At 39.1% G+C, this 14,021-nt stretch overlaps 1 protein-coding gene across 6 annotated transcripts in view; it reads right to left on the minus strand.

The window, feature by feature from the left end:
- The window catches only part of LOC134631139 (pleckstrin homology domain-containing family A member 7-like), a 144,682-nt gene that overhangs the window by 40,405 nt on the left and 90,256 nt on the right, over positions 1–14,021 (minus strand). For all 6 annotated transcript variants that reach the window (XM_063479164.1, XM_063479163.1, XM_063479166.1 and 3 more), the window contains 3 exons: positions 5,351–5,455; positions 3,722–3,794; positions 722–822 (listed from right to left, as the gene is read on the minus strand). In XM_063479164.1, the coding sequence (XP_063335234.1) occupies positions 722–822; positions 3,722–3,794; positions 5,351–5,455 (279 nt within the window). The remainder of the gene's footprint in view (positions 1–721; positions 823–3,721; positions 3,795–5,350; positions 5,456–14,021) is intronic.

The following is a 14,021-nucleotide window of genomic DNA, read 5'->3' on the forward strand; positions in this document are numbered from 1 at the left end:
TGTAGGAAGATAACAGTTTGTTAAAGAGACAGAATTGTATTTCATTTCATTTTCATTTGAGAAGGTCATGATTTAAAATCTAATAAACATTTTAACTGTACACAAATTTAAACTCTGACTTTCTGTTTTCAACCCAAAGACGTGTTACTGCTATGAAGTTTACAATCAGGCAAAAAACAGTGTCTGCACACATAGATCACAAACATATGAATAAATATGTTTATAAACGTATGTTGTATGTTTTCATACAGCAGGTGTTACACAGGCCTTCTGCACTAAAGCAGTTTTTGTGTTGTTATTTCAAACTGCTGTCAGTGATGATATAGACCACTTCTTGGAAAGTGCTTTAAATAGCAGGGGCTGTTTTATCTCAAGTGGCTCCTGTGGGAATAAAACCCATTATCTATGTCTTCTAAAGCTGGAATACCTTATACATGATGCCTCTTTCAATTTGTGGCCATGTTTAACACTGTCACGGCTGAAAAAAATATTACAGTCTAATAAATTTCTCTTCCCGACACACCTTAAATTTTAATGTTCAGATGGTTTAGGTGGTTTTATTGGCTAACGGGACATCACTATATGAGAAACGCCCAGAGGGAATCATTCCAAGTTTTGTTTTTAACCAAGAACCAAGAAAAAGTGCAACTATAAGACAGAAAAAAAAGATAAACAGCAATCAAAATCTGATAAATACTCTGTATAACAAAAAGAGGCGTACCTTAAAGGCATACTTGCGGTTGATGTGATCCTCGAGTCCCACTGGTGAAATGACATAGCTGGGCAGAGGAATACTGCCCAGGACTGACTCCTCTCTGCTGTCTGGAGATAGAGCGAGAAAGAGAGAGAGAAGAACGAGAGAGGGGAGGTCAGCGGGGTAAGGTGGAGGGGGGAAAAAAAAAAAAAGACAGGCAAGAGATATAGAGGAAATGAAGGAGCGACAGAATAAATATCACTCATCAGCCCACTAATTTCATCACTGCCAGCCGCCAGTATCACAACACTGACAAACACGCACTCGTATGACATCACTCATACCACAGTGTATGCCAAACAGTAAATGACCACTCTGGTATGCCAGTGTCACAGAGTTAAAGCTCCTCTGCTCCAGCTGGCAGCCGGCCGCCTGTCCTCAGCCTCTGCCCTGTCCAGTTTACACGTTGAGATCACAGTCAGCACATGCGCACACGCACGCACACACAGATTTGTCCTTTGTAAGAACCATCACTGATGCAATACAGTCTTCAACTCTTCACAGTGTTTTATAAACAAACATTCATCACATATTTGTTTTCCACTGAATATTGTGATAGCATGCTAGAATGTGTATGGTAAGGACAGTGTCTCTATGTGCAACGATTACCACATCGTAAAATTTAGCAATAGCATGAAAATGTGTGCGTGTGCATGCAGCACCTGCGTATGTGGGCGGTTTGGCTGAGAGGTGATAAGACGGCGCTGTAGCTAAAGGGGTAATTTGTTAAAAATAATTCAAGGACCTTTGAAGGGGACATTCCCTGAATGGTGGGCAAGATAGTGGGGTCCTTTTTATCTGCTCTGCCACGTCTGTCTCACTCACACACTTTGCGGGGTATGACATACAGTGTACAGCCCCTTGAGGAAAATTTGAGTCGCGATATTGGGCTTTAAAAATAAAACTGACTTGACTGAAAACAGACCACAGAAGACGTATGAGGGAGAAAAAAAAAGAGGAAGAAACAAAGGGGCCTCGTTCATCAATGATCCCTGCACACAGTCACAGTCATTTGGGAAAACAGTGCGTACAAATATTATCTTGTGTGTGAGTGTGCATAAATTTCGAAGCACTCAGCACCATGCGTGTGTAGATTGCTCCCATGAAGGACTACTTACAAAATGCAAACGCAGCTCACACAATAAAACTGCTGGAAACGCAAAAGCACAATTCCAACTAAATAATCATCTCTAATCTGAGAACTTAATTGGAGAGCACATTTTTAGTGACAGCAAAGCCCTCCAGAGACTGATGTGCAATCACTAGATTCAGTTTGCTGCAGCCAGTCTTTCATCTCAAGCGCCATCAGCTTACTCCAATATTAAAGAAGGACAAAGGCCATGCAGGTGCAAACATAAGACTTACTGATTCTGGATTTTATGCACTCTCAGATGGGTCTGAATAAAATTGTGCATTTCAGTCTTGTAAGAGTTGTTCATAGGTTGTTCCCACAAATACCACTATTTTCTTTTCTTTTCATGTAAGCAGCAACAAGTCTATTAAAGTAAAGTCGGCTTCCATAGATGGGTAAGGGTTAAAAATACTGAGAAGTTTTAATATTTTATTTTATTCTAATTATAATCTGAATTTCTAGAACTCAGCTTGGCATTTTCAAATTCTTGTTTTCCCATAACCATCGGATCAAAACCAAAAGAAACTCAGAAAGAAAATGACAAAGAAAAGATGTGAGAATCATTTTCAGCAACTGCTAATTCATTTTTATATATGCATTTAATTGTGTAATGTTGTTTTAAGGATTCAGTATTTTTATGCAAATATAATGTTGGTATTAAAAAAAACTTATTGTAAAAGCTCTGACATTTATCATCAAAACAAGAAAAGTCCTAATAAAAAACAAAGATAGCAAAGGAGTATTTGACTGTTTGGGTAGGGAAGGGAGGAGATAAGTCGTGTTGAAGAGAGAGATCAAGTGTGTTCATGTTGGGAGGAGAAACCTTTGAACTGAGCGAGAAGACAGAAAAAATGGAAAAAACAAAAACAACAGAATTGATTTCACCCTCCTGTCGAGGTGAGCAGGCAGAGGAGCGTGTCCCAAATGTTTGGCTACAACCATGGAGATAAAAAAAAAGGCGTGGAGAGATAGATAGCGACAAGCAGGGAATGGTAGACCAATTGTGATGGTGTGTGTGATGTAGAGCATCGGTGTAAGCAGTGTGTACATGTTCATTGGTTGGAACCACATAACAGATATAGAGATTATTGCTCACCTAAAGTGAATTTCTGGCTGCTTTGACAGCTGCAGTTTACTGAAAACTGTCATAGTCTACTTTAATCTTTGTCCTTTAACCTTTTGCATTGATTGTGGATCTTTCCATCCTCTCATAATAAACTCTCCTCACTGGAAGTGTATCATTTTAGGCACGTAATTTTTCAATCAATACCAAAGAGAAACATGCAGACTATAATACAGCCTAATGCAATGGCCATTTTCTCGTCTGCATCAAGTTCTACAAAGTTTGGACGAGACACTGCGAGCTACTGAATCAATGATAAGCTACTTCATGAAGGCCATAGAGGCGTGCCAGTTATGATCTGTGATTGTCTTTAATGATGTTTCTATTATTTTGTCTTAAAAGGGATGTCTGATTAGGCAGGAGCAGGAAACACAAATGAGGCTTAACAGATTATAACTTTTCATTTAAACTGCTCCTTCTTACACCCTGCTTGGGCTGGCTGTGTCCCAGTGTCAAAGTACATCGGGTTGGGATAGGATGGAATTTTTTTGCTTGCTCTTCTCCTTTCTTCATAAATGTCAGTTCTGGCATTGTTATGCGATACACATATTAATGTGAATAATAATTAAAAAAACAAATACAAAACAAAAAGAAATTGACTAGCAAGATGAACCTGTAGTTTATAGAGCTCTCTTGGCAAATCAAATATTATTGGCACAACAGGGCATTCAGATCCCACACTACTTTCACTTAACATTCCACAAAGACTTACCTTTGTAGTAAAACAGACAGAAATCAGCCAAGACAAACCATTTCCTCTTCCAAAGACGCATCCCAGAGCTGTCCTGAAAAAGAAAGAGAGGTAAAGAGTTTAAGTGAAGAATGCATAAATAATAAGATGAAAAGTACCACTAACTGGAGAAGATAACAAGCAAGACTAGAGAGCTCTTAAATAAGAAGAGAGAGGAGGTAATGAGAAAGGAAGGAAGAGCCTGAGAAATAAGGATGCAGAAAGGGGAAGTGAGGGACAGTAGAAGCTAAAGCTAAAGTAATGAAAGGATAGTAAGGTGGGTACATGCAAAAGAAAAGAGAAAAGACAGAGGGGGAAGGGAGTGATCATTTGTCCTCATTCGCTGGCTCACTGAGCCTGCCATGAGTGCTTTACTGCCCATTTTGTCTTTTATGTCCTTTGTCTGAAAATAGGTCCATTTGAAGAGCTGAGCAGATACAGCAGTGGCTGAAGATGTATGATGCTGTGACCATATAATACAAGCATGTGAGTGGATGAAAGGCATAAACTGCATTATGTCAGTCTGGCCATGATAGTGGACATCTGTGCATCAGTGTGTATAATTATTTATAGCAATGTGCTTATATTTATGTGCACCAAAATAGAATTCAAATTGTGTGCATTCATGCACCCCACAGCATTTTAAAGGGTTTCTTTCTAATTAAAATATAATGTAAGTTGCGAGTGTGCTACTTTCTGTGTGACTGTGTGGGCATGCCTCTTTGTGTGGTCATTAAAATATTGCTTCATAGTAACATCACTCACTGTTTGTCTTGTATGGAGGCCAAGAATCTCCCAGTGGGATGATGCCAACAACAGATATTTTAAGTATAACTTCAAATAAACAAGTAGTCTCTAGTAACAGGCTGTCTGTGATTAACAGCAGGTGTTCTACATTGCCAACGCAAAGAAATAAATCAAGAAAAATATCAAACTGGGTTACTGAAGGAAATGTTAGAGAATCATGCTGGATTAAGGGATTGCTGACTAAAAGAAAGCACAGTACCAGTAGTCTCATAAATACTTTAAAATTATACGACAATTATTTGCTCCATAACTACTATTATCAGGCTAATTGCAACTTTTTTTTAGCATGACAGTATTTCATTAACCTCTTAAGCCCCAACGCCCCCCTGATACGGGGGCAAAAGGCAGGAGATCAGGTAGGCTTGGGGCTTAAGAGGTTAAATGTCTGCAGGCTGTTTAAGAAACTAGCCTAAAAGCTATATGTTTTATATATTTATAGACATAAAAGTTAAAAGCTATATATCTATAGCTGAATTTACATTTCAGTTAGCTAGCTGATTTATGAGTTAGTTGATCAAAAGAAAAAAGAAACTATAATCTGTGTTTTCTGACATTTTATATAAAACGTATTTGGTTACTTTAAAATAATAATTGCCGAATAAATAAACAAAAGTATTATCTAATGTGCTAAACACCCTTTTACACTATTATGTACACTTTTCACATTTATTTTCATTTTTAAATCTTAAACTATCACAAAGTTGTCATATTCAGGCGTAAAAAAAAGCAAATCAAGCAAACAACAGTAGTCTTGATTTGAGTGTATGTAATTTAGAATTGGTGTTTCCGTTTGAGTGTCCCAACCTGTTTGTACAGCCATCCGCGGACCACCACAGGGACATTGGGATTCCTCTTGATGGACTGCTCTCTCTTCCCAAAGCTGTGCACCTTGCCACTGGACCGGGAGCCCTGTAAAAGACAGAAAGAATATAGAGAGATTTTATGTGACATGCGTTAAGTTAACAGTTCATCTGTATATTTTAATACAACAGGCATGTCCAAAGTCCGGCCCGAATTGGCCCGCAAGTAATTTTATAAATTGAATAGAATATGGCCCGCACTTCAACTTTTGCTTGAGTGTATTGCACTTCTTAGTTTTAACACCAGGGGGAGCTGCTGTTGATCAAGGCAGTTGCTCCACCAAAAAGGACAATCACAGAAGAAGTGTACCCGCAAGTTACTAAACATGGCAGAACCAAAGAAGCGAAAGGTAGAAAGTGAATGCAGAAAATTTCAGACAAGGTGGGAGAGTGAATATTTCTTCAAAGAATTCAAGGGGAAGTGTGTCTGTTTGATTTGCACTGAAACTGTGGCAGTTATGAAAGAGTTATTATGAAACCAAACATCAGGCCTATGCATCCTACACTGGTGCCGAGCGAGAGCAGAAAGTAAAGCAAATGCTAGCTCTCCTGCGAGGTCAGCAACAGTATTTTTTTTCGTGCTCAAATTGTCCAGGAAAAGGCTCCAATAGCAGCTATGAGGTCGCCCAACTCATCGCAAGACATGGCAAGCCTTTTTCAGATGGAGACCTCATAAAACACGGCCTCGTTAAAGTCACCGAAATAACGTGCCCGGAAAAAGTGCAGGACTTCAACAACGTCAGCATGTCCAGAAGTACAGTTGTGCGACGCACTGAAGACTCGTCAGCCAACATTAAACTGCAGCTGTCTGATAAAGCTGTGCTTTTGATTTTTACTCCATCGCATGTGATGAGAGCGCTGATGCCACAGACACCGCACAGCTGCTAATTTCTTTGCGGGGAGTGGACGAGAGCACGAGCACTTTAGGTGAGTAAAAATGTATTCCACAGTACCCGTGCGTTAATGTGCAGGTACACGTGCTTCAAATATCAATAATGCGCATCAATTCTGTCACTAGCCTGCTTTTGCGCACCGCTTTCTTATATGCGTTTTTCTTGTTAACACCCAGAGTACACACCGCTGTGCACAGCGCACGCACACGCAAGTCAGCTGATCTCATCTGATGCAGATCTGCTCCTTGGTCAAGTGACATTTGTCCGGATTTTTGCCACGAGTGGCGTACGATCAGCACCGCAGCTGGATGGCCCGATTTACATACCCAGCGCAGCTGATACTCACCAGAATAATTTACTAAAATTATATGGACTCCTGTTATTAAGTCCAGTTCAGTCTGTTAATGGTGATAATCGTTTCAAACGAACGTTAATAGATGTTTTGCTAAGCCTAATAACTTAAATAACAAACTTGAAATGTACCCGTCCCATTTTCCCCTTTATTGTTTTTTCTCTGTACTGTAAATCTTCTGTCTAAGAAGAAATCTGAGGCTGCTGTTCTGAGAATGAGCTACCAAAGCTTTTTCTGAATAAATCAATAAAGATCCATTTATGGAAAACTGTGATGAAGGCAGTTTTGTCTTTAATTATATTCAACAATATAACACATTTGACCACTTTTAAGTGATTTTTAATACAGTAAAGTTAAGGTTATATACCTAATTTCTAGTAAGTGGCCCAAGCCCCTCCTATATTTTTATGTATGTGGCCCTCAGCGAAAAAAGTTTGGACACCCCTGCAATACAACTTCTGGAGCCTTACTGCAGATTTTTCTCTGTGTAAAACCACTTGCTGAAGGCTGACAGCAACTGTCCTATTTTACAGGAAGTGATAACTGCAGCAAACAGGGGTGAGTCTAAAGGGGGCCATGACCACATTAATTTCAAGGCTTTTGTAATATTTTTTCAGAGTAAATGTGAAAAAAAATACAATATTGTGTTAATTAAATTGCCTTAACATTTAAAAATATAAGAATAAAAGCTTTTTTCATAAGCCAATAAAAATGTACACTGGCCATTAAACTCTGAGCCACTGACCTGAGGGTTGTTATTCTGGACACTGAATTATTATTAATATTAATCAATGTTTGCAACATAACATCTGTTTTCCGTAGCAGAAAAACTTGTTTCCTATTAATGTCAGAAAGCCTCCAAGGTGACAGAGCAAACATATTTATTTTTTTTTACTTTGATCTTTGACTGTACTTAAATAATTTATTTCAATATGACACGTACATAAAAGGGTTTAGTTGGCATTTTTTTGGCAGATGTTGTATGCAGTTAAACCTTAAAACACTCCAATTTCTGAAATGGAAACCAAGCAGTTCATTCTGAAAGACCTGTGTTTTTTCTCTTTGGAATATTTATTATTTCTCATTAATAAGACAAAAGTATTTTTTGACTCGATTATATGATGGAATAAACAACAGGGAAGCGTATCTACTTAAATTCTGAACTGCTTGATTAAAGCCTGTCTGACTACATTGAGGATCGGAAAATAACCAGCTTCTCTACATAAGAGAAATGAGGCCAATTTTGCATCAACTAGCAAATGCACTGTTCCACCTAAGTTCTCTGGGAATAGTGCATGCTGACCTCAAACCTGGAGACATAATGGTTGTGGACCGCCATCAGTCTCCCATCAAAGTCAAAGTTATTGACTTCCCCCTGCATTGACATGAGGAGGACTCAAAATTGCTGCTTTCAGTCAGAGATCTGGTAGCCAGTGATAGCCAGCCCTCAGCTGAATGTCAGCCGCTAAGTGTCCCCCTTCTTTCCCTTAGGACGTGTCTACTTTCCACTATAAGCACGCCCCTTTCACCCAATTGCAGAGTGTCACCATGAGATGGTGCTTTCTTCAAAAAAACTTTGACTTGTATAGTTAGCTATAGATGATTTCCTCTGTATTATTGTAGGGTCTTTGCCTTATAATATAAAACTCATTGAGGGCACCATTTTGATTTGGCGCTATAAAAAAAATGAATTGAATTTCAAATTCTTTTGACAGCTTTCGTAAAGAAATAAAGAAATATTTTGTTTGCACACAAGCTTCCTCGTAGATCCCAAACCACATGTGGAAGTTATTTTTGAGACTGATAGAACTTAATTTTTCATTTAGCCTATTGCTTGCTCGGTCTTATTTCTTCAGACCTCTGTTTAATTATGAGCATGTCCTTCATTTTTTCTGTTAGGTTGCAACTTAATATTTTGATTTATTCTTTAGATTAAGTTAAAATCTTATATTGTGCCAAAGTCTTGTGCGATCCATAATTTCTCTAGATTTTACATTACAGCGCCCAGACTTTCACCTAGCTTGTTTTTGTTTAAAGTGCTCTCTCGCTTTATGAAGGCGTTTCAAAGCTGCTCTTTGGACACAGACTAAGTTTAGTGGCAGACAACTTGAATAAGCAAGCTTGAATGTGATCATTAGCCATTACTGTTAATTTATTGGGAAAACGTAAATGGCGAGAATTACCAATAGTTTTAAGCACAGTACCTGAGCTATGGAGTTCACTCCTACAGCAGCATTTCACTGACCTTATTAATCATCAGACATATTCACAACAAAGTGCCACATCCCCAATAAGGGCGCATTTAAATTTCAATTTTGCATTTTATATAAGAACATTAGCAGTGCAATGAAATCATGTTTTTATGCTTTGATGTTCAGAAACACAAGTCAGCAAGAATGCAAGCATCAATTTCTGTCTGGCTTTTTTGGTGTGCACAACCTGTAAATTATTTGATGCAAACTCATATATATATGTGTAGCAAGCCTGTAAATGAATGCGTCTCCACACTGCTTTACCATTACTACTGGTTTTCCTAAATGCCGCTTAGGGGCGTTACTACTCATGATTGCATCATCCAGGCGTCCTAGACGGGGGATACCAATACGGTCACCCATCATTCGGCAGTCGGTCAGGATTCAAAGAGGGATCCATCATGGCCCTGTTGCTGATGAGGTGGCCATTTTAAGTGGCTGTATCTTAGCTGCAGCAGCTCATCGGTACCATTCATCTACTGTGCTAATTACCTATATGACTGCACTAAAGGCACCTTGGCATATTTCTTCTCCTTAAGACAACCGTGGTCAAAAAGGCAGCAAGCAAAAGCGGGATAGTTTACTGTGTTACAGTAGGTTATATTTGGAAATAGGCTGTCTGTGTCTCATCAGACCATTCAATCTTACTTATATCACTGAACAAACTTTCACCCACACCATAATTTTCTCTTTTCGGCTACCCTTCTTTTTCTGCCCTAGTTGTGATATAATTACAGCCATTATATGAGCACAGACAATTTTTTCCACCAGATCTCTGTGACAGTCACTCTTGCTATGACATTTGTCTGACATTGACAAAGCCTCTTTAGACTGGCAGGCAGAAGGTTAGGCACGTGGGCTTGTAACCTGCAGGTCAATATTTCAACTGCCAGACACAGGAAAGTCTGGCCTTTGAATCTGACTGACTACCATCAACAAAAAAAAAAGTGAGGGAATAACTGCAAGAACACTGGGAGTATTAAAAGACTGTGTTGATGTGCATTATGTTTGTAATGCTTAGGAAGAAAGTCCAAAGATTCTTTTTAAAAATGACCAGAGTAAATTAAAGTTCCTTAAAATAAGAAAAAAACTCCGTATCCCCATTTATTTTAAGATGACCTTGAATATCATAACTAACTTATGCAGCTGTAATATTGCATTTTGGGTTATAATAATGGCAGGTGCAATATTAAAGTTTTTTTTTTTTTTTTTTTTTTTTCTAAACGAAGGTTATTGCATAAATTCTTTTTAATTAATTTATGTAAATATATTACTATTAACTGTCATTCTCATTCAGAGCCAAGAAGATTTTATACCAGCTTCCACTGGGTGAAACCAGGGGCAGATTAATAAGATTTAGGTGGCCCTGGGCAAAACTTTTGATGTGGACCCAGGTGACCTCCATGTTTCCACTGTGTGATTTTGTTTTTTTCTTGATTCTTGTTTTGTTTATTTACATATATTTAGTAAAGTTTTACTAACTAGAAGACATCAAGCATGCCTGAAATAAACTGAAATAATATTTTGGATATGTAATAACAGAGGTGCTGACGTAAGACATTTTAACTTTGGCTGAGCCGCTGCAGTGCAGGTGGTAATTACAGGACACTAGCACATTAAATTCTGCAGATTTGGGGTGCTGGAGGGTAGTGCAGTATTTAAAAGTGAGGGGAACACTGTTAAAACAGGAAAGGACTTTGACAGAAGAACTTTGGAAATAAGATGCAGTAGGAAAGAAAAAACAAACAGCTGTGATATCACCCGCCATGCACAAACAGTAGCTCTAGAGCAGGGCGATATGACCAAAAATATTTATCATGATATACATTTGAAAATTTGCGATAACGATATAACTGACGATATAATTGACACTAAACAAAATACTTTACAACTCCACAACTTTATTAGTGCAAAAAAACCATCAATGTATTTTCACTTAAACAAGCAGCTGTTTTTTATGTGCATTAAAGTTATATAAAAATTTAACAGTGCAAATGCAAATTCCTGGCTGACAGTTTAACCAAAAGGCATTTCTAGTGGAAATTGGCCGACATATCCTCAGCATAACCATGTATAATATCCACAAAACTTAAAAAGAGGTTATACACACACAATACGGTAATATTATGTTGAAGCACAGTACGTATCACTCCGCGAGGCTCCTGCCTACGATAGCCGTAATGCTCCGACAATCCATCAAGCGGTGCGGGTTCGTAGCTTAGCAAAGTCGTACTAAAACATTGAACAGATTTTCGAGCGGCGTGTACCACATAAAATCGTTTCGAGGTCAGTAAACAGAACCAGAATTCATACATAAGACGCACGGGATTATAAGGGGCACTGTCGATTTTCAGAAAAATCAAAGGATTGATTTTAAGTGTGCCGATTTTCCAAAACACACGGTAATAAAAACGGCCCGCTAGCATGCTCTACCAAAAATAGTGCTTTGTTGTGTATCTGACGGACGAAAGCTAAACCAGTTCCACACCACTGAAGTTGCAGCATTTTTACAAACCAATTCTGGTTCATCTGTTTCATTCAACGATCCGCTTTCGCCCTTCTCATTCTCCGTCGCCGCCATGCTTTTTCCGCCATGTGTATATGAAAACAAAGGCACTGCGCATGCGCGTTTTGCCCATATTCTATCGCGATATTTCATTTTCTTATCGTTGCCCAACATTATACCGGTATTACCGTGAACGGTATGATATGGCCCAGCCCTAAGCAGCTCATACTGAACACATCATTATGTCAGATAACGGCAAGAAAAAATGCCTTGAAAGCAGGTAGATTTTACTGTAAGGAATACCCTGATAGGCCAGTTCTTAGACGTATTTAACATTTTGTTAGTATTCAGTGCCATTTCAGCCCACTGACCTATAATAAGTATAATAAGTAAGTAATACAGTAATACTGGGTGCTGGTGTTTCTTTGGCTAAACAAACCTTTCTTAGATTCTTGTTTGTGCCGGCCTGCTGGATAACATACTTGTGCACTGTGCAAATATTCAAGAAATCTCATTAGACCATCCTCTACTCTCAAATCCTCAGAAGAAGGCCTGTTCCCCCGGCACCACATATACACACATACATATAAAGTAAGACGTGCACACCCTGTCACCTCCCCTGCTGGTATAATAAAACATTTGGCATGACGGCTGCATAAGCGTGTGAATGGACTGGTAGCAGCACCGGGAGGCATCAGCAGCTGAAAAACAAAAACAAATGCACTCAGTAATTAGTGAGAGGATTGGTTGACAGAGGATGACACAGTCCAATCCTGTCACACTAGAGTCCCATATCTGTAAATATACTATGTGTGTATTTCAGAGATATTTCTTTCTCTGTTACGTGTGTGTGTGTGTGTGTGTGTGTGTGTGTGTGTGTGTGTGTGTGTGTGTGTGTGTGTGTGTGTGTGTGTATACGATGCAGTGGTCTATTTTTAGGCCGAATGTAATTTTGTGGAACAGACTGTGGTCCCTGCTGCACAGTAGCACTCTGTCTTGTAGGTGTGTGACTGAGAGTCAAACCAGCTATTTGCTATTTTAATGGCACACAATCAGACAACCAAAATGCCAAGAGACACCCCTCTGAGACCCGAGGGCTACCGGCTCCATTCCCTAGCCAGATGAGAAATATCTGGGAGGGTAAGGTAATTAAACATGGGTTGTGATTCCCCCTCCCTTTAGAAAGATGGCTGAGCACTACCAGTACGATGAATCAAATCAGTGGTAAAGAATAACAAACAAGAGTCAAGCCGGGTTAACTTAACCCTTAGATGAGCTTTAAAAAATTAATTAATTTTAATTTTTTTGACCTGTAAACACTGTCCAAAATAAGCATCTCTATATAAGCCTGCAGTTCCTCTGTGTCCACATAAGCCACCTAGTGTTTCCCATGCATGTCTGTCATGGCCACAATTTGCTGAAGGATTTCATCCATCAGCAGCAGTGCATAGCTGGTGGCTCTGCTACGTCCCAGCAACCACTGGCTGCTGGAATGTAGCAGAGCGTTGCAGACTTTGTGGGAGACCAAAATATGGAGATAGAGAAGTTCATCCTGTCACTGCTTCAACCATCTCGTCTCCACTCTCACCTTCAGATGAGTCAGAGCTGGTCTGAGGCCTCCTCCATGTCAGCCTCCAAGTCCTCTGAGAAGGATGAGGCACCATCTTCACACTCATAGTGCACGATCATTTCCAGAGCCTCCAAAATGACTGCTCATACTTCTAACCATGGCTGCAGTGCAGCTGCATAAACTACCTCAGGAAGAACCAAAATGAAGTCCAATTTTGTTTTGATTCTTGCTACTGAGATATCTTTCACACACACACGCACGCACGCACACACGCACACACACACACACTTCAGCAGTTGAGTTCCCTACTGAAAAGAGACACGTTGCAGAGAAGTTGTGAGCCATCGGCACAGACTGACTTAAACTGCCTGCAATCTGTTGCCAATCTCTCTGTGTTTATAAATTAGGCAGCAATTAAAACATAATGGAAATACAAATTTTACCTTTGAGTCACATATTAGCTTCACAAACGCTATATAGTTCAGCTTCAGAGGACATAACGTGTTTCCTGCATCTCAATGTAATCATCAGGTCTGTTAGCTGCACTTCCATCACAGTAAGATATAAAATGATTTTTTTCTATTTTCAAGAATTTTCTTTATACCCAAATTAAAAATATACTCTTAAAATTGCACTAAGCTTCAATCTGGAAAATGCAGCTCTCTGTTCTAAGACCCTTCCACACAATGAGCGCTGTCATACGCCTATTCATCTAAAAATAAATCATCTTGACTTTTAGCTTCACATGGAATTTGAACAATGTCTCCCAGGTGATAGCCCTCTAAACTATCCTACATTAGTCAACCATTTTGGTCGAAGCAGATCTGTGACTGCCAAACTCTCCTGTCAAACCTAAAGACCTAAAGATTACCTAAAGTAATTTACATCCATTTTACAATCAGGACCATCAGTGTTGCTAACACTACAGAGTCATGCCACCAATTTTTGTGACTTTTTCCTTTTTTCTTGTTGTTTCCCCCTTAATGCAGGAACTCAAATATGTGTTTAGTCTGTAACAGAACAGCTCTTTACTCTGCAGTGT

The sequence above is a fragment of the Pelmatolapia mariae genome, linkage group LG7 (genome assembly GCF_036321145.2).
Source record: "Pelmatolapia mariae isolate MD_Pm_ZW linkage group LG7, Pm_UMD_F_2, whole genome shotgun sequence".
Lineage (NCBI taxonomy): Eukaryota > Metazoa > Chordata > Actinopteri > Cichliformes > Cichlidae > Pelmatolapia > Pelmatolapia mariae.